The following is a 21,291-nucleotide window of genomic DNA, read 5'->3' as shown; positions in this document are numbered from 1 at the left end:
GGCTGCCGAGGTGAACAATGCCAGATGAGTACATCTTAGTCCCGAAGCACATTCTAATCACAACCCCGGCTGAAAATACAAACAGCACTTTTCATACCCTGCTTGACGCCAACGACCTCCAGGCTTCCGTGGTTTGGTTTCTGGATGGTATCCTTTTTGTGTTTGCAGCTTTCTTACTCACGTTTTTAAGTCAGAAATGAACATATTGGTTTAATCTATGCAGATGACAATGTATTCACTGGACTAAAAAAAAAAAAAAGAACACTAACAAAGAACGGTCAGATATTTGTGTGATGCTGTATTAGGGCCAATGTAGACAGAAAAAAAAAAGGAGGAGGAAAATTCTTCCAAAAACTCAGAAATTTTGAGAGTAATTTCAGAAATTTTCTGGGGGAAAAACACAAGGACATTTCTGAGTTTCTTTTCTAGTAAACTTACATTTTGGAGCTCAGAAATTTTCTTGTTTTTTCTAGAAAATTTTAATGTCAAAATTGTAACGTTTTTGGCGCAAATGTACTTTCTTCACTGAGACTGACCGTTGCATTGCTCACATTATTGTAGGCTACACTCAATTCATTTATTCACTATTATCCACATATTTGGGGGAGGGGGGGGGCGGGGGGTGAAGTGCGACCTCTGAACTTCTCGGCTCAATCTTTCTGGTTTGGGATCACAACGATGATTAGCTTTTATTGTTGCCGCCTTTCACCATAAAGTAGAAGATTAAAGTTACAAAGTGAGCTTTACAACTCCTGTTAGGTAGATTGTATTTAGGTTCGTTTGAAAAAAGTGCTCTTTACTCAATTTAGTAATCAAGTTAGCCTGCCTGTTTATTTCTCTTCCTGCTAGCTAACCAGCTATAGCTTTAGCAGAACAACATGGAAGTCGCTCTTTCCAGGTTCAGAAAGGCAACAGATGATCACGGTTAGACTTCACAGCTAGATGTTTACAGCGTGGGTTTTCTGGCCAGCGATAGTCCTTTTACACAATGTTCCATCCAGAGGTGATTCACGCTGGAGGCAGGACTGATGCGTTCAGGTCTGTGTGTTAAAGCACATTCAGACATGTGCCTAAATATGGGAAGGATGGAGGGGGAGTTAAAAGTGCACAATACTGAAATTTAGTTTAGCCACTTAATATAACTGTTACCAACGGTCCTGCAATATGACTGGAGTATAGATGTGAAAACAGTCCTGACTGAAATAATTCCCAGTGTGCAGTGGTGCAGCACGCTTTTCAAAGGTGTAGGGGATGTGAGCTGACCTGGAGGATCACATCATAGACTAGTAGCTCAATAAATGTAGAAATGTTACCTGAAATACACAAAGTAAGCATACTTATTTGCTTAACTACATCTTATTAGGCTACAAACTTAAAGTGCATCATGTTTTCTTGTGTTGGTTTCAAAAATCCTACCTTTTTTTTTGTAATTTGTCACTTCCTGCAGTATTTTGACTTGTTGGTTGTGATTGATTCTTTTTCCTCTGAGGAATACCCTGATTGGATCAAAAAAAAAACTGTCCATCATGGTGGTGTGGTTCATTTACATACAGTATGTCTTGCAGTTGCTTTTGTGTCACCAACACACCCACACTGCAAACATCTAGTGTTACCAACATAGTAAAGATAAGTGAAATGAAATTTGGCCTTCTCAGCAATCCATACGTGAGGAGTAAGAATGTGAATTAGCAAGCAAGTGAATTATAAAGACAACGGCGCCAATTATTCTTTGCTTACAAAGATTTATGCGCTCACGTCTGTTTCACTGAGCACTCAGATTGGTGCACAAAGACAACGCCACAGAAATGCGGTTTTTGAGCAAAATTGCATGAAAACTGTGGGTGTTAGTAAACTCACATTGGTACTACGCCCATGATGGTCTGCAATATGAGGGCTGGTACGCCATACTGTACACTCTAGAAATCCTTATCACATATATTTTTTTTATGTGGGGTAGATTTGGGCATTCCCTGTCCATCCACATATCTCTGTGCTCACACAAATTAGGTCGCCTGCCAGTTCCCGTTCCAGCCCGCGGTATCACCCTTGCCTCTGGCACCACATTTTCAGATCGAGACAATAATACGCCCTCACTTATTCATATGTCTGGCGATTATATATTTGTGCTGGTATGTATGGGAGTTCAGCACAGACATGCATTTTGTCAAATGAAAAAGTCCATGTAAGCGTGCAATAACCGTGGCCGTGATTCAGAGTGCCTGTGACTGACCCCAAGGGAAGTCCAACTTTTCAGTTGTTTGTCGCAACAGAAGGTTTGTAGAGCATCAGAGGAACGCCACCGTCAGAAGGTTCCTGTTAGTAGAGGGATACAAGAGAATTTAGATATTATGTGGGACACAGTCATCATCTGCCAGAGAGGTTGAGAGAGGAGAAAGCCACAGTAACAATACCAGGAACTGAAGAAATTGATGAAGAGACTAAGGACATTCTCATGCAGTTTACTTTGGTTTGAATGTTGTATATTCTAGCTAATACAAAACATTTCATCATCTCGTAAGTGTGTTTCTGGGTACTATCTCCATAAAAGTATTTGTACGGATTTTGAGAAGATGTCTTGAAAGATGCACAGCCGTTGTTTATTAGTTTGTTTACCGTATCCCATAACGCAGAGCCTACCTGGACAGCTTTTAGCTCAACCTTTCAGTGGACACCGATGTGTCGGATTGAGGTCGTTCACGTCGTAAATGAACCACTGCGGACCTTACCGAGGTCCGAGGTCAGTTTGGAGGAGGTATCTTTGGTGCGGTTCCAAATGAACTCTAGAGTTGTTTATGTCGCATTCTCAAAATCCGACAGTACTTTTCCGACCGTTTTGTTTTGGTCTGTATCTTGGTGCAATTGCTGTGTTCACATCAACACAAACAAACCGCTGATTGAACACTTCAGGTGTGAAAACATCCTTAACCCTCCCGTGAAGCTTGTGGGGTCATTTCAACCCCACAACCTTTTTACTCGTTCCACGGTCTGGCGGGATCACACTGACCCTGCGTGCACTTTTGAAGTTTTGTTTTGTGTGTGTGTGTGTGTGGTTTGACGGGACAACCTTGTCCCCAAAACTGAATGCATAAAGTGCAATCATAGTAATTACCTCCAAAAAGTTTTCTTGTAACTACAGCTGTATAGATTGTAAGGCTATTAGTAGAACAAGTTCTGCATTGATATATTTTGGTCTCTCTCTTTTGTGTTTGGCAACACAATGACCTAACATTTTGACAATGGTGTGCACATTATTTATATCCACTGTAGATGAGAGTTTAGTACAGACATGCATGTTATGCAACACTTTTAAAAAAAAGAAAAAGCAGGCTGTGTAAATGCCCGAAACGTTGACGGCAATCAGCGAGTCAGTGACTACGTTTTTCACAGGCGTTCCTGATCACCAGTCATGTCGGCAACATACAGACCTCTGCTTGACATTTTGACATCCTGCCACGCCATTATGCCTAAATTGGTACAAGCATAGTTATACAAACTTTGATGAGTCAGGATCACCCCTTTATATAAGGAGGACGAACAAGCAAAATGAAGGAAACCGATTTTTAGACAGATTCAGACTGTGTTTAGCAGAGGTTGGTATGAAATATCTTTACTTTCACCTTTCCTTTTTCCTGCTTGAGTCAATATCATCGTTTTGTATCTGTAAAAATTAGAGAGTCCATCGTGGCTCTCAGCAATATCTGCCTCTGGAATTGCGTTTGCTTTTCAAGCGAGAAAACGGCGTCTGAATCATCCGTCAACAGCGCCCACATTCATTTGAAAACCCTCCCAACTCCCCCACCCCCACCCGCTACTGTTTGGCTACAGCTGAAAGGGAAATGTCTGTTTATGCATAAGCATTTGCTGCTTCACTCCACAGAGAAGAGTTTAACGAGAATTTTGCTTTTTGCTGTCGCTTATGTCATTTACACAGTCAACAGAGAGTGCATTGGCTTTCTGAGGTTCAAATTCGTCCATCCGTCCATCTTCCATTTATCTGAGATTATTGTCGGAACACACACTAAGGCCTAGGCCCGTCCCAATATCAATAAATCAATTAATCGTGTGAGAAATTAAAACAAACTCAAAACTTTCCATCTGCATGGCGTGTTTTTCTCTTTCTATCAAAAGCTGGATGATAAATGTCTTCAGTCTGGTGCTGTGGTCTCAGCTAGCCCTGTTTTTTGAAGGGCAGTTTTGTTCGCGGAGGCCTCATAATTAATTTTGTCATTCTGCTTATTTATTTTGGATATTTAAAGTGCCTTCCGGTTCCAGTGTTAAATGCTTACTTTAGCAACTTTAGCAAAAGAACTGCGACTATTTGGCGACTACATCTCAGAAATCTTGACAAACTCTTGTCAGCTCAATGGAAGAACGGCTTCTTGTACTTAAATTACAAATATGGCTGGGAAATTTTGACTTAGTTTGAAGATCAGCTCCATGTACATCTCTCCTTACAAATAATGTGTTCCATTTGTTCCGTGAATTTGACATTTTCAAGTTATAAATTTGGGGGGTTTTCACCAATCACAGTCTCAGATCCAATATGGCTGCCAGGCCCCATGATAGCAGCCACACCGAGTTGTTCAGGCGTACTTTTGATAGCATCTTGCTAAATCGACTTATCAAGAGTAACATTTATTTGTGCACATGTTCCTTTAATGTTTGAATGTAAAAAATGCTGAGGAACACGTCATTTTTCTTGAATTGCTGATGCTAGCTAGCAAGCATCACATTGTTTCCATTGTTTTGACAAATCGGACCAATGTTGAGGAGAGTCTGACGCGCCGTCATTCCGAGATTCGAGTTTTGATCTACGAAACATGGCAGAAATGAAAGAGTAATTTTACAGAGAACAAGCCATTTCCCATCACTTCTGTTGGTTTTCCATCTTGCTAGCTTAAAATTAAAACCAAAATTAGCTGGCTTGACTTTAAACAAACAATTTAAAGTAATTCAGTTCCATTATTTGAATGGACAAATTTGTCCGTGGCCGATTCAACTCAAAATCTGGTCTGCTTGAAACATCCTGCGCAAATGACAGTAACAAAAGAATCTTAGTTGTTATATTTACAAGAAATCCAGCGGATTTCCACCTCACAATATTCCTTTCTTATTCCTCACGGGACAAGATGGTCAGCAAACAATGAATTATGAGTAAGGCAAACATTTCAGTATATATACAAAAAAAGACCTTTACTTTTTATTTAATCTTTACAACTCGCATTATGCTAATCAGAGTAAATTTCGTGGTATCAAACATGTTTGCAGACAGACCAAAACATAGGTTATTAGCGTGTGTGCCACCTCCGGGGGAACTAAACCTTTCAGTGCCTCCCATCACAGTTACTTGTATTGCTCTTAGACTATGTAAAAAGTTACAATGTGCAGAGACTGAAGTATGTAAAATTCCTCATATGGAAGTCCATATTCAAAGATTTCATTGGTACTTTAGGCTTTTCTTCCTGTCTTTCATGCATCACCAACAACCTTCCAGGCTTTTACATCAAATCAAACGAAAATGATCTTTCAGGACTTTTGACGTGAGATACTAAAAGAACATTATCAGCAGCTAATGTCTTACCTGCAGTATAGACTCAGTACGTCTCGACGTCTTCAACTGATTAAAATCCAGATTTGTTGGATCAGATTTCGAAGCTATATGGCTAAATCTGAGAGCCGCCACGACCACATAATCCTAAACTCCAATCTGAAAATTGTCATGTTTACCTGAAATTTATCTTATAACCTTTTACACCATTTTCAGGTTTGAATGGATGGATATTTACAGACAAACCTGTGACTATTTCAGCAGATATGGAGGTTGGAGGCGGTGCGTCACTAATAATCTTCCTTCTCAAATGTAATAAGTTTCAAATGGCAATTTTTACATAAAAGTAATTACGTAAACGTCTATTAATTAAAAATGACGTAAGCCATAATGTTTGTTTTTTATACACAAAGTTGCAATAATAAGTTAGAGAAGAAGACAATGGGACTAGGTAGCACCGCTACCTAGTTTAATACTGGATTTTTACTGTTTGAAACAATTACAAATCATAACTGTGATTTAACACTTGAAGGTAAAGCTATGAAAATGGCAGATAGTAACATTATATTATGTAGCATAATAAAGCAGCTTGACTAAATGCCACTGTATGACTTTTACACTGCATTTCTTTCCTTTCTGACTGTTAATCTGACCTCAAACACTTTGTTGATCTAGTCTCATCGCTTTTCACGCAGGAAGATAATCAGGGATGCGCTGCCTCTGGTCACCATTTCCTGTGTTTCTTCTAAAGCAGAAATTTGTTCATAAACTGATATGACGTTTTGAAATTGGGAGTTGTTTTTGGTCTGTAAAAGTCTATTTGAGCCTTGGGCCTATTCTGGATTGTTGGTAGCATCAACTAGCTAACGACAAAACCAGCTAATCTGCACTGATGTGAAATGAAGACGCAAAGATATAAATTGCTGATAACATTTCAGCCTAAACTCAATCCAAACATCCTGAACTATCCCGTTATACAGTCCTTTCAAGTCAGACTGCGCCTTTTGGAAACAGAAGATTCCTTAAAGATATAGGAGATTATTAGCATCATTAAAAAAAACAGTAATGTAAAACTAGTTCAGAAGACTTTAGAGGCCAAAAGTCTGAAATATAAAATAAGCTGAAATAAGCTGGATGCCTTATAGAAACACCAAACTGGTCTATTAATACCAGTTTTACCAACTCACTTCCTTTCTGCTCAACAAATCCACTCAAACACAACACAGAATTATACAACATACAGATTCATACATTTGCATATATGGTTTATGTATCACCCAGCTATGGGGACCTCCAGCATGGAGACTTAAAAAAAATAATAAAAACCTGTTTCATCCCCGGAAAGCGCCCTACAAATGATTAGAAACACATTCCTTATCCATTTTCTGTTTGCAAGCCAAGACTCAGATTTGATTTAATGTCAGACTTCACAGACAGCTGTAGAGGAGAGTTACAGGAGGCACTGCGAGAATCCATGGTGGACGGATTCTTTCAAACAGTATGTGACGTTTTTAAGCTCCTGTTGCCCCGCTCTGTTCTGCCTCTGGATGCACCAACCGTCTCAATACCTTTCTCCTCGTTCTCCAGTTCGAGCTGATCGTCCTTCTTCTTGATGTAGCGCTCGTACAGCACCATGACGACGCCCATCAGCCACGCCGACACCGTCCCGGCGGCGAAGATGACGAAGCCGATGACAACGAAGAAAAAGTAGTCCCAGGAGTCCAGTGTCTGGTGACATAACGTCCGCAGCTGGATGCCCACCTCACTCAGACGCCGACCTTGCATGTCAGCCGGTGAACCACACACTGTCCGGCCCTCATCTGTCACACACACACACACACACAGACAAGAAGTGATGGAGATTATTCATGTGACAATGTGGCCTAACAGCAGCTTCAGGCGATAGAAAGCAGTGGATACTAAATAACTGCTCAGCTTTTCTTCAGTAACTATAAAACTTGCCAAATCACACACCAGATCAATGCCAGCTGTTCAGAAATGTTACATATTTATTTACAAAATAAATTGCCTGTCAAAGGTATTCAACTTTTTAACATTTTAGTCCTATTACAACCACAAACTTCCATTTAAGAGCTTTACTTTTTAGTTTTTTGGTTTTTTTTACTGGAACAGCATTGCTAGCTAGCTAGGCCATGGCCACGGCCAGGCTTAGCTAACAAGCTAGATGGATGACTAGCTAGCTAGGCCCATGCCTTTCATTTTTATTTCTGTTTTTTCTTTAGTGGAACAGCATTGCTAGCTAGCTAGCTATCAAACTAGCTAGCGAGGCCATGGCCAGTTTTACCAACTTACAAGGCCATGGCCAAGCTAGGCCAGGCCTAGCTAACAAGCTATATCGATAAATAGCCCAGGCCTTTAATTTTTATTTCTGTTTTTTCTTTACTGGAACAGACTTGAGCATCAATTTGCTCTTAAATCAAATTTTTTTGCACTTTATGGAGAAAAACTGTACGCATATTTGTTTAGTTTTTCTTTTGTTTCCGTTTATATTATTAAAGTATTTCGCACATATAGGGTAGGGTTAGGTTTTGTCCAAATTCTGTTGTAGGTTGTCACAAAATAACTTAGAGAAAAACAATAAAAACACATAAAGTTCAGAAATGTGAAGATATGTCAACATTTAACAATGAAAAGTATAGGTATCGGAATCTGTATCGGGGATACTGGCCGTGTGTTTACTTGGTATCGGATCGATGCCAAAATATGGAGTGTTGCACATCTCTAAAACTTTGCCGTTGTAGTTATCTACTAGCACCAAGAGGAGCAAAAATGTAAATTTTAATAAGGATTAGTCTCAGCCAAGAAAGACCAAATTACTTTTGTCAGATATTTCCTAATTTAATTTACTGCACACATGCTCTGTTTTTGTTGTTTGAATCAGGTGCTATGGGCCCAGGATAATTTACTCTGAGTCTCTTATCATCCCTGAAGTTAGCCTGGTCTGAAGACGGCCTCTCTGGGGCTGAGAGAAGAATGCCGTCTGTTTTCTCGTACACAACAACGGGAGTCACAACCAAAATCACTAAATTCTTCCTCTCACTGTCTCAGAGTAAAACTGGTTGTTTGGCCACATTTCCATTTGGACATCATGTGGTTGCTCGCGTTGCCAGTGATTTTATCATCTCCACAATCAAAACACACTTTGCTTCTGACACACAGAAATTTGAAAGAACCTTTGAGCAAGTTAATACAGGCAAACAGAGCTGAAAGAAATTAAAATACAGAAATCTGCTCAAGTATTAAAATTGCTCAAGTATTAAAATTCTGCTGCCCTATTTATCAAAACACTGCGAGGCTTTGGGGGTTTTCTGTGTTCCACAGTTTTAAGTTAATGCAGCATTTAAAATCTCTCTCACACACACACACACACACAAATGAATTATGCAAACTCCTTTTCCCACACAGGATTAGAGAGGGAGTGGGGTCTTTGTGTCTGCCTGAGACCTCAGATAACAATGTTTCTCATCACCAGGCTTTAGGTGGGACTCCAACTAAGACCCTCTGAGATCCGCAAATCCCAACAAAACATTGACTTTCCTCTATTCAAGAGAACTGGATGGAAGTACAGTAAGTTCAGTCAAAATCCAATACAGAGCATGATGGATGCGACACTTCAACAGCTGATGGGAGTGCCGTCTTGGGTTTTTTTTTTTTTTTTTTTTTTTAGTTAATGTTTTGCTAAAGCGAGACAGAACTGTAACGCTGCTACAGACACTGCTGGTAATTGGCATGTGTTTTATCAAAAGCTTTTGTGTTGTGAGGGATCAAAAGCTTTGAAATCCTCTGCAGTGGGAACAGTGTTACTGTCTCTCTGCACCAACACCCCAGAATACACACCATCACTTAGCCAGAGAAGAAGAAGAAGTGGTTTTGGACTTCAATGAAGATCTGCTGCTTCAACCCACTTGACGCGAAGAAATCTTTCAGCACAAAGTGAGACGGATGACAGTAACTATGTCTCCTACTGCACAGCCTCGCTCACGTAAATAGCTTATTAATATTAACTCTCTAATTAACTGTTTGCAGGAGACGGTGGTGCATCTCATCGCAAACCTTCCTAAGGACATTTTATGATCTCATTCACTTCCCATCTTTAAGACTTTGTCTTAATTGATGAGGTTGAAGGATCAACCTCTGTTATCAAATCAGTCTATGTAGCCTTTTGCTAGTAGGCCAGTGTTACAGTAAAATACATTTTTTTTATCTTTACATCATGTTATCATGTTATGCCCGCATCAAAAACATACCTGGAGTGTTGCCCTGATTCTTTCATGCATGTTTGAGAAATCCTTTAATCTCCCGTGGCAACCATGCAGCTGTGTAAAACGCCTGGGTGGACTTAGCCCCGCCTTCCAGAGAAAGATAATCCTCAGAGCAGCAGGTTCCAAATTTCTACTCTTCCTCGTCACAGAGCATCCTTCCCTTGTGATGTCCCCACTCAGCTCCTTCAGACTAGCCAGCAGCAATTAGCAAACACCTGGCGGAACTGCACATCTGCTGAGCTCATTATAGGAGCTGCTCCTTCACCAGCAGATCTACTGTTAGCATCATAAGCTAATAATTGGACATTATCAGAATCCTGTGCACATTAAAACACTGAAGCAACATGTTCAACATGTGTTGTCCGGAACCATCTGTGTGACTAATTTAATGACATGTTCCAATAAATAAGTTCTTACTCCATATGGCAGCCATATTGGATTTTTAAAACAGTGTTGGATAAAAGTATAAAAAATATCTGGAGTAGTGTAGCTGGGAATTAAACTTCTGCTCCAGCTTCCTTGCCGCTTATAATAAATAAAAATTAACTCAAGTTAGAAGGCAGTGTTTCTTACAGCTCTTTTTTTTTATCCTCAATGAAATTACTTGACAGCTCACCTCTAATAGAAAAAGACAAATTGACGTTTCTGAATATTTTAAGAATTTAACGTCTAAATCTCTGTAGCTCTCCTCGACTTCCATGACTCGAGTTTCTGGAAATTAGTTTATCGGGGTCTGCTTGGCTCAGATGTGCTGTAGAAAAATTCAAAGCATTCTCTGATCCTCTCAGAGACAGCTGCTGCTGCTGCTGCTGCTGCTGCTGCTGCTGCTCTCTCTCTCTCTCTCTCTCTCTCTCTCTCTCTCTAACGATATGCTGTTAGAATCTCCGGCTTCATAAGAGCCCACTCTCCTTCCATGCCCATGGATCCCGCCCTCCCTGCATCCCATCATCCCTGTACGTGTCGCAGGCCGAGAGCCGAGCTTCCTCCCTCCATCCTCACACAGTCGGCTCACGTTTGCACATCTACTCTCCGCGTGTCTCACAGGCAGGAAGGAAAACCCTTACGGGCTCGCCCACCTAAACCCTCCTCATCCTCCTGGCCCCCCAACCGGGACTGCCATCAAAGAAGAGGGCTTTCCCTCTCTTCTTTCCGATTCACGCTCTGCTCCATTTCGAGACGCTTCCCTTACATAACAACTGACAGAGTGCTAATGCAGCCAGGAAGGCGAGACAGACGAGAATCTGTTGGTTCCTTTCTTGAGGCTTTTGTTCTCTCTCTCTCTCTCTCTTGCTTGGTGTTGTTGATTTTCTAAACTGAAGGAGACAAGCATGCTCTCGTCCTAAACCAGTGTGAGATATGATTTCCCCCCCCCCCCCCCTTCATCTAGCCTAGTGTTATTTTCAGCTAACCAAAAGGTATTGCCTCCCAGGGCTGCTGCCTCAGGCACCCGTCTACCATCGTCCCATGTTGTTCGTTTTTTTTCTTTTTTTAACGAAGTAATAGCAGTAGCTACATATTTTCATTGACAGACAGCAGAACCCATTTTCATGTCAACTCATCCCTAACTATTACTTTTCTGTAGCGTAGAAATATTTTTGCTGGATCGCTCACTTTTTAAGCCAATGCTGACAAGAACTAGCCAAAAATCTGAAATTATATTCAGTGTAACATTAGAAATAAACAGCAGCAGTCTCGTAAAAGACCCCATTTTAAAAAGAATGTGTAAACTCCAGGGCTTTGGTTGGCGTTAGACAGTGAAACATCATTTAACGAAGATATTAATAAACAAAGCTATTTATTTTCCCAAACAAAACATGGATCTGTTTAGCATGTGAAAACTGTACAGCGGATTTCTTTGTTATGGTGGCTTAGAGGAGAGGCTCATTTTGCCAGTCACACAATTGGCCCGATTAGCTTAGCATAGCTTACCTGTATCTAACCCCATTTTATGCTAACTCTATTCAACTTAAATTAAAATGATTGAAACACTACAGCCTAAAAATAGCAAACAACTACATAAGAAAGCCATTTATCTACTTTAAGAAGAGGATGGGGTTTTTTTTAGTGCAGTATTTTTGCAGTTGTTTTTTCTTATTAAGAATCATAAATCAACCTGCCAATGGGACAAGAGATTAACATTAGCCACTTGGCTATAATCTTAAGTATTAATTAATATGTCATGTCCTATTTTTTTTTTTAGTTACTTCAATCAACAACAAAATTGTTAGGCATTGTTAACCAACAAAGAGAGCATTTCTGTCATCTACTGACATGCAGCGTGGAGAAAAACGATCATTTATCTACAATATGAGATGGGCAATCCAATTTTTTTTTAAAAAACTCCATCAAATCATACAGATTTCGCGTGCAGGGCCAAAGGATGCGCGCGTCTGAGGGTTCGGCTGCTCCTTTCTTGGCAGCTGTCACCAGAAGAGGCCGCAATCCAAGTCAGGCGAGACAAACGGTGACGAGCGGCGGGAAAACTGGGACATCTCCGTGTTTCGCCGTGTGGCGAACCGCGCGGCGAGTGAGAAGCGGTACGGAGAGGGAGGGTAGTTCAGAGAGCGTGGAAATTGTATTACAGCCATGGTGTTAAAATTACGACTGGCTTCTTTGCTCAGTAAGAGGCACTATAAATAGCAGCTGGCCTTTTGCATAGCGACATGTCCACACCGAACCAACGGCATCGTAAATCAAAGTTTAGGATTTGCTCAGAGTGTCGAAAGCGATTTTTCAAGTTGGCAGGGAAATAACAGCGGGGATCAATATTTGATGGGGGAGACCCACGATTCGTTAATCACACCTGCAGCATCGCGTCCCAGCGGCCGAGTGGAAAATTGATTGATTCGTCGTTTCTGGATAACAAGACTGTCGTGTTTCCTGTCAAAACCACGGCTGGTGGAGCTGAAGTGGCTGAAAGAGAATCAAGAGACGCCATTTTTTCTGTTTTCTTCTTCATCATTTAACGGTCCAACAGTCTGAGCCAGACTTTAGAAAAGGCTTACAGAGGCAGTAACCCAGGGCAACCAAGTTTAGGGGCCGCCCAAAAATTATATATACAAATATAGTGCATGATGTTTCACAAACAATACACCTCATTAGGTCTGAACCGATTAATCGAATTAATCAATTATTGGGGGGAAAAAAAACATCAACTAATTTTGTAATCAATTAATCCTAATTGATTTTCAGTCTCTAGACTCAAAAAAGGCCATTTGCTGAAAGATATTCAGAGCAGTAATTAAGCCCAAAATATATTTATATTTAAGACTAAAACATCTTTGTTTGCTAATCTGTTCTAAGGAGAAATCCTCAAATGAAATAGTTTTAGCTTCACCTGGTTCAGATTTGCTGAAGTAATGTGTTGTATTTTACACAATGAAATATTTTCTCATAAAAAAAGGATTTTTTTTTTTTACTTGGATCTTTTCAAATATTTCTAGTATTGTAGATAAAAGGCTTAAGTTGTCAAATAAAATAAACTGTCGAATGTGCCATTTTATTACACTCGATTAATTGTCGGATCAGATTATTAAAACAATCGTTGGTTGCAGCCCTAGACCTCATATTAAAGTCATGGACTTGTTTAACATGTGGTGGGTTGTTTTTTTTTCTAAATATTGTTGGATTTTTATGAATTTAAGCTAAACTCAAACATTGGAAATTTGCCACCTTTTTGGGCCCAACATGGAGAAATTCCAGACATTTCAAACCGACCATGCATCTAATTCAAACTCAGATTTGTATGACTGCTTATTAATGTTCTGTAATTTGCATGAGTACAAGTTGGGCTTTTTTTCCCCCTGTTCTCTGGGCTAGGGCACCAAAACTCCCTCCAGCCCAGGGGCCCTTATTTTTCTAAAATCCGGCCCTGCTCACAGCAGTCAAACGTTGCTGCTGACATCTAAAAGTCATGGAACCGAAGGATGAGAGAGCAAATCATAAAACAAAGAGAAAAAATAAAATAAATTTCCACATTTTGGGGGTCAATTGCTTTCTATTTTGTTGGTCAAATTTCTGTTACCATTCCCAACCATCAACTACTATTTCATTTATTTGAATTTAACAGCATATACCAGAATACTTCAGTTTACTGAACGGTCTGCAGAACATCGTCTCTAAACTGTTAGAATGAGATGTTGTTGGTGATTGCTTTTTTTTTTTTTTTTAAATCTAATTATTTTTAATGTGCTCCTCCTTTGCCTTGCAGTCTGTTGACACTTTTCCAGAAGTCTGACAGGCTGTTCAAGTGCAACATTTCAAACCTAATCTGAGTTGAAATGTTGTTTTATTTGCTTCTGTGATCGTCAATAATTAGCATGCTAACTCAAACATTTGGCAGATAAATAACTTTTGGGACTTCTGCAGTTTTGTTTTGTTTTTCTTATTTTACTATGTGTGTTTAACCCACAGCTTTTCACTGCGATTATAAAAACAACAGCAGTCCTGCAGGCTATTGGCCATTTACTTGTGTGAAATAATAACTGTTGCAGATGTTGCCTGGGGTGATGTGAGGCGAAAGAAATTGTGCAGCGCGGCTTCTGCGTGTGCGCGACAGGAGTGGTTCGTTTTCCAGCACAGTTTCTGTTAAAGAAGGAGAGAAAACTGTAAAACTCCCTGTGGGTAATTATAAAAATAGGATCTTAAGACGGAATCTAAAACTAACTTATTGATTTTTACCGCGCAAGTATCGATTAGATACCGACACTGACCAGGCATCAATATTATTGATGCATTTCGTTTCTGTTAATTTCAACAACAATGGCATACAAATAAAAAAAAAAACACAACTACATTTAAGTAAGAAATTTATATATGACCAGTAAAAATATAGAAATATACGTAGTTGGAGCTTATTTTTTCATGAATTGCTGCATCAGTGCGGCGTGACGCGGTTATACTGACGTGTTCAGGAAGCTCAGGCTGCTTTGCTACCAAAATCATCAACTGGATTTGACTCACAATCCTTTAAAGGCTGCGGTTATCCCTGTTGCTTCCCCCGTTTCTTTTTTTGTTTTTGTTTTGTTTTTTAAAATCTCCTTTTCCTTCCACTCAACTTTCCAATAATATGTTTGGACTAAAAATAAAAACCAAACATATTGTCATAATGTCATAACCTTTCCACATTAAAGGCCTTTTTTAATTAGTCTTAGTTTTAGATATGCCTTAATAAAGACAAATTGATGTCAAAATTCAAATAATGTTAATCTGATGAGGACGTTTAAAAAAAAAAAATACATCAACATAGCCCTAGCTGACATTATATATTTATTTGTACTTGTGTTGGGTTTCATTTGTACTTCAACTTTTCCACGTTTTGTGATGCTACAGCCACAAAACTAAATGTGTTTTTGAGCCTTTTTATGCAACACATGAACTCAAAGTTGTGAAGTGGAGGTGGAAAATGATCAAATCAAACTTTTTTCTTTTTTTTTAACAAAAAAAAAAAGAAAACTTGAAAAGCGCGGTGTGCATTTTCACTTAGACAACTCTTTGATTCCGCTAAATGAAAGGCAGCGCAACAATTGCCTAAAGAGTTTATGTCCTAGTAAATGAAGTTCATCTGCATATGATTTTGTCTCAGGACTTTATATGAACAAATATCTCCATAACATCGCCTAAAAAAAACACAAACACAACGTGAGATCAGTTTCAGCAACGTCTTCATTACTGAAACGTTACTGTTTCAGTAATGAATCCATAAATCCACATAAATCCACAAATACGCCCCTAGTGCTGTTCAAAACATGCCAGACTCATCGGGGGCGGAGTAGATGGGAAGTGTAGGATGTACGATTTTTTTATGGAAAAGGAAATCAACTTTGGGAGTGATAAGGTGGAGCACAAAGTAAAAAAAAATATAAAAAAATTACCCTGAAAATTTCTTTTGTTTGTTTACTTGCATACATGATATGTAAAAAAAACAACAACAAACAAACAAAAAAAACATGGGAGGAAGAAGATCATGAAGTTATAGTATTTTTTTTTAGAAGCAACATAAGTAGTGAACCTCCCATGTATCAGTTCAGACCCACTGATGTACAGGGCTAGCATTGACTAGCAGTGGACCGGGGCACCAAAACTGAGGCCCACATCATTCTGAATCCGGCCCTGCTGCCGAGAGCCACGAATAAACTTCCATGTAAACATTACACCAGATTACAACACGTATGTTCCTAGCTGCCTTGTAGACGCTGTTGGTTGCACAGGTTTTTATTTTGGGGTATCAGGCTAAAATTGAGAACAGATCTCAGTTTGTGTCACAAAATCAAACTTAAATACATTGAAGTTTGTGGCTGTGATCTGACAAAACATGAAAAATTCAAGGGGCATTTTGCACTGAGGCAGGAGATGAGAGATTTTTATTTATTTTATTTATTTTCGATAAAAGTGTGTTTTGCAGACATTGTACTTAATATAAGAATCATAGGCCAATCAGGTGAGTTGTAATAGTATTTTGGGAATTTTATGAATTGAAACAATACTCATGTAATTGAAAATGACAAAGATATAGTTTTTGTCTGTTTTTTGGAAACAACATGGAGCAACTGGTCATTACATCACAGGTTCATACTTAATTATGTATAGGGCAACCTATTAATCTACTGTAAATTGAATTAGCAAAATAACTTTTTTTTTTTGTAGATGGGGCCCCAAAACGGTTTCAACCCAACGGCCCCAAATCCTTGTAAGCGGCCCTGATTATGTATCAATCAAAACACGTTTCGTGTTAAACTCAGAATTTATCCAGGGTGATAATTCTGTATTTTTCTACGGTCTAATTATTTTTTTTATTTTGACAGGAGTTGCTTCCTGCTTACAGCCTCCAGTAAAAGGCCAGTCCATTACGTAACCGGGCTTTCTAATTAGCGCCAACTGGAGCGTGCGGCACGCGCTCCCTGGACTAACCGCTTCCTCACGTGACCCCGGGGTGAAAGTGAAAGCGAGCCGACAGGACCTTGGAACTTGAAGGTCTCCAGGTGGACCCACAGGCAGAGGTCCTCGTTGTCGCACTGGCAGCTCCACGGGTTCCCGCCGAGCCCCACGGAGCGCAGGGCGGCCAGCGCGAGCAGCGATGTGATGTTGAGCGCCGTCAGGTTGTTCCGGCTCACGTCGAGCACCTGCAGCGCCTCGTTCTCCGAAAAGGCGTCCGGGTGGATGTCGGAGAGCCCCGGGTTGTCCGTCATCCTCAGCATCACCAGGCTGGCCAGCGGCCCGAACGTCCGGTCCTCGATCCGGCGCAAGGTGTTGAAGGAGAGGTCCAGGTAGGCCAGCTTGCGCAGGTTCCCGAAGGTGGACTCGGACACCTCGGTCAGGGAGTTGTTGCTGCAGTCCAGGTAGACCAGGTCGGATAGGTAGTTGAGCGCCAGCGGCGGCAGCTCCGCGATGCGGTTGTTGGAGATGATGAGCTGCCGCGTGGCCAGCGGCAGGTCGGCCGGGAAGGCGACCAGGTGCTGCCCGGCGCACTGGACCACCAGCTGGTCGTCGCACACGCACCTGTCCGGGCAGCCGGCGGAGATGACCGGGGACGGCACGACCCCGGCGCCCAGGAGGAGCGCGAGGAACACTACGAGCTGCAGGGGTTGCGCGCTTGCTGGCTGCGGGGCAAGACGCATGACACCGCCGAGGGCTTCATCAAGCCCGTCTGGACAGAGACAGACACAGTCACATTCCTCATTGATGTGCCGTGAGAGGGGGAGGGGGGAGGGACGAGGTGGCCGAGTTGTTTTGTCCCCAGAAATGATTCCCACCGAGGTCCGATCCGAAATGCGTGGCCGCGCCGTGGCACGCTGCTGCCGCTGCGCGCCGAGTCTCACTTCATCCAGCCGGCCAGCTGCTCCTGGAGCCGGCGCGCATCCGCTGCCGCGTGAACTTGACCCCCGGATGCCTTCGCGCTGCCCCGCATCTTGATTTTCTCTCTCTCTTTTCTTGTTTTTTTCCTGTCGAGGTTATTTCTATGACTTGCTATTCGCACGTCGTAAAAACCTCACAGCGTTCTCCCGTCTCAGTTGTTCCATTAGATTTTTTTTTTATGTTGCCATCCTGGCGCTCACTGTAACTGAATCCAACTGCGCGGTGGGTAGAGGAGGAGGGGGTGGGGGGGCAGGATGTAGAGTGAGCTCACGCTTTGGAGCGAGCTGGAGCACGAGCGCAGGGGTCTGGGTACCGGAGGGAATGCAGGGGCCAGTCTCACACATGGAGGAAGTACAAGCCCTGCACGTTTGGCATTTGGTGGTAAAGGTCACCTGGAATGCTTCCGCTGTGGGTCTGCGTGACTCAGGTGGGTTTCAGTAATTACAATCAGCTCCGTTAATAAGTGTCGGAGGAAAAAGATGACAGGAACGTTCCACAAGCAGGGGCGGATCCTGCTTAAATTGGGCGCCCCGGGTAAATGCCCCCACACCCTCCATCGCCCCCCAAAGAAAGCAACTCTGATCCATCTACAAACCAGCCTCTCATTTGAATTAAAAGTGAACGCCGATGCAATTCAAATGCTTATGTGAAAATAAAACGGATCAGGAAATGAACTTCAGCACAAGGAATTCTGGGTAAACACAACCAAAACAAACGTGAGCGTCTACAGCCCTAGCAGGGAAAAAAAGCAAAATAGAAATCCTAAAATCTGACGCCACTCCATTTTGTTTACATTTCACGTAGGAGGAAGTTGCGCTCATCGTGTTCTTCAGAGGTTTTCATGTCGTTTCTCTCACTGGTGATTGGCACAGCGCCACCACAGGTCACGGGTTTTCCAAAAGGTTTTGGCAGCGCAGTGGGAAAGTGAACAGCAGCAACTGAAAATGTAAGAAAGTCAGGCGTGAAAACACCCTGAAAGTTTTCAAAATCCCAAACGAAGTTTGACGACCTCTGACTGTGGAAAACGGTGGTTGAGGCTAAGCTTGTGTCTTTTAGACTTTTACCCTAGAAATGAAAAAATGGAGGTCAAATTGCATTAAACTGCTATCTAAAACGTCACATTAGCACCAAATTAGAGACGCACTTAAAACTAAACAGCAAGTAAAGGGAGCGACTGAAGGATCTGTTCTGCTTCGTTTCCGATTTCTCCGTAGCAGGTGACAGGACAGGATGCGATGGGTGGTCTCAGGCGCCGGCGGGGCTTATTTTTTTATTTTTACTCTGTGTGGAGTCCTGAATCTATTCTTGGTTCTGTGTGTAGGTGTTGAAGTGCTGAATCAGACCCAGCAGGATGGAGGAGGAGCAGCAGCAGGAGGAGGAAGACAGATGTTGCTGCTGATGAGTCGTATTAAACAAATTACCCCAAAATGGCAACCAGCAGCCCCTTTCTGCCCCCCCGACACACACACTGACCACACTCTCTCCATATCTCTCCACCCTCAGAGATCCACTAATAGAAAATCTGTTGGGTTTTCTGTCTATTCACGGCCTCTGTCAGGTTGCTCTCCATGTGGACTGAAGTCATCCTCACCGCTGTTTAAGCCCTTAGAAACTGGCTCTCGGAGGACATCTAGTGTCGGCAACTTGGAACTGCGTTTTAGGATCGATGCTTGACGGATGTTTTCACTCTCAGCTTTGTCACTGTTGTGAAATGGAAGTAAACGCGGAACCAGCGGACGTTTCACATGCTCTTAAAAGTTTACCCGTAAGCAAAAAAAAAAAAAAAAATGATCAAGAATAATCAAAGTATTGTCTAAAAATAGGTTCAAAGTTAATTGTACTTACTTCAAGTGGCCACCGTTTGAGGTCAAATGGTGGGTTTTCTTGAGGCCTCCACTAGAATCGATTATGCACCGACTGATGGCCAAGCAGAAAGCAATGTTGAACTTTATGGAAAAGCGACAAAAATACTGGTGTTGCTGAAACGCAGACATAAAAGGTTCTGTTCGCTTCACAGTAAAAACCTTAAAGAAGTCACCTGCTCAGAAGGAACGACGCTTTTAACTTTTTAGCCTGCGTGTGTAGCAGGAGGAAGCTTGCCCTGCAGGATTGAGGACACCTGGAACCCAATTAACTCCTCACAAGGTGTGGAGCATAAAAGGAGACTCCTACACCTGTTTTCTTTATGCCTGGACATGAAGAAAACAGTCCACCGACCTTCAGCTCGGTTGGTTTCCAGTGGTCACGTCTCTAACATCAGTAAGTAGTGATGGGCAAATGAAGCCTCACAAAGCAAAAAGGTTCATTACTCGACGCTCAAACCCACGCCTCCAGGTGAGACTGCAACCTGAACGCAGCACCTCGGACCGCTCGGCCATCCTGACCTCACGCAAATGTGTTAATGTCTTTTCTCTGAGAATTCGCATATGGGTGAAAACCACTTGGTTGATTGAGAGCTCTGCAAAGTTACATTTTCTCTGTTATCTACTGGGATGATTTCATTCCTTACATGATGAAATACCACAGCAGAGTCAGCAGTCAGTGGGTCCTCCATTTCCACTGCCTTACTTACTTACACCAAAAGTACAGGAGTCGAGTTAAAATGACGACTCTGAGAGTGCAGTCGAGGCAAATGAGAAAAGTCTTTCTGTCAGAAGTGGGATTCGAACACACGCGTCCAGGGGAGACTGCGACCTTAACGCGGTGCCTTGGACCGCTCGGCCATCCTGACTCCCATCCCCTGGGGTGTGAGATGCTTTTTTATGCAGGATGTTCGAAGGGCGAAGAACACTTGACAATTCAATGAGGACTATGCCAAATGTTTGCTCATAGCGACAAGCAAAAGTTAGCAGTTTTTCCACTAAATTTCGGGTTGTGTTTGCATTGCTCCCATGCAACTTCTTACCATAATGTGTGTTGAGTGATGGTATTCCGGAGAACCACTGAACATCTCCCTCAATTGTTGTTGGTAGACCTGACCAGAAACTCATTTTCTTGGTCCACTTAAATGCAAGCAAATTGGGATTCGAACCCACGCCTCCAGGGAGCCTGTGACCTGAACGCATCGCCTTAGACCGCTCGGCCGTCCTGACTTCCTGAGTCGCGCACAAGCAGCTGGGTCTTAATAAAACAGGCCGTCCTTGAAATGTCAAATTCATGCATTTAAAACTTTTAGTCAAATGGACCAAAATTGAGTGGAGAGTACTTCTGTGCCAAGAAAAATAACATCAAGCAATAAAGTCCAATTATTTCTTCTTTTTTTTTTTTTGCTGTAGGAGATGGGTGTTATTCATTGCAGACCCAATTTTTTTTCACATTTGCATTTAGTTTTCAAATTCTTTTAGGCCCAGATGAAATTTATTTTCAGTTATAAAAACAGGATTTGGGTCGCATTCTTTCAAAACACTTGCTGTAGTTAGTCGGGTTTAAATAAAAGCTGATTTAGGTGAAGTCGGCTTTTACGTGAAAACCGTCTGAACAGATGTAGTTCTTACTGTAAAAGCCTGGTTGTAAAAAAGGCAAATACTTTTGTGCCGTGCTTAATATTTCCCAGTGTAAGAAAATTGCTGATATTACCATGATTAAAAATAAAAAGTTTAAAAAATA

The 21,291-nt window shown here is 41.6% G+C and overlaps 1 protein-coding gene and 1 long non-coding RNA gene across 5 annotated transcripts in view; one reads left to right on the top strand and one right to left on the bottom strand.

The window, feature by feature from the left end:
- The window catches only part of LOC116721146 (leucine-rich repeat-containing protein 52-like), a 25,570-nt gene extending 7,459 nt beyond the window's left edge, over positions 1 to 18,111 (bottom strand). Inside the window, exons 1-4 of one of the 4 annotated variants that reach the window (XR_004339530.1) lie at positions 16,790 to 18,111; positions 7,117 to 7,368; positions 2,231 to 2,313; positions 1,427 to 1,496 (exon numbers count right to left, since the gene is read on the bottom strand). Coding sequence is in view for 2 of the 4 variants with exons in the window: in XM_032564695.1 (XP_032420586.1) it covers positions 7,040 to 7,368; positions 16,790 to 17,447 (987 nt within the window). In the remaining 2 variants the exon portion in view is untranslated. Of the gene's footprint in view, positions 1 to 1,426; positions 1,497 to 2,230; positions 2,314 to 5,174; positions 7,369 to 16,789 lie in introns of those variants that run through there. The other 3 variants (XR_004339531.1, XM_032564696.1, XM_032564695.1) reach the window with 3 other exon arrangements.
- LOC116721159 (uncharacterized) lies at positions 16,943 to 21,291 on the top strand. Its single transcript, XR_004339535.1, has 2 exons — positions 16,943 to 17,096; positions 19,007 to 21,291. It is a non-coding gene; the product is annotated as an uncharacterized LOC116721159 (long non-coding RNA).

The sequence above is a fragment of the Xiphophorus hellerii genome, chromosome 6 (assembly GCF_003331165.1).
Source record: "Xiphophorus hellerii strain 12219 chromosome 6, Xiphophorus_hellerii-4.1, whole genome shotgun sequence".
Taxonomy (NCBI): Eukaryota; Metazoa; Chordata; class Actinopteri; order Cyprinodontiformes; family Poeciliidae; genus Xiphophorus; species Xiphophorus hellerii.
This window is presented reverse-complemented; position numbering and strand designations above follow the sequence as displayed.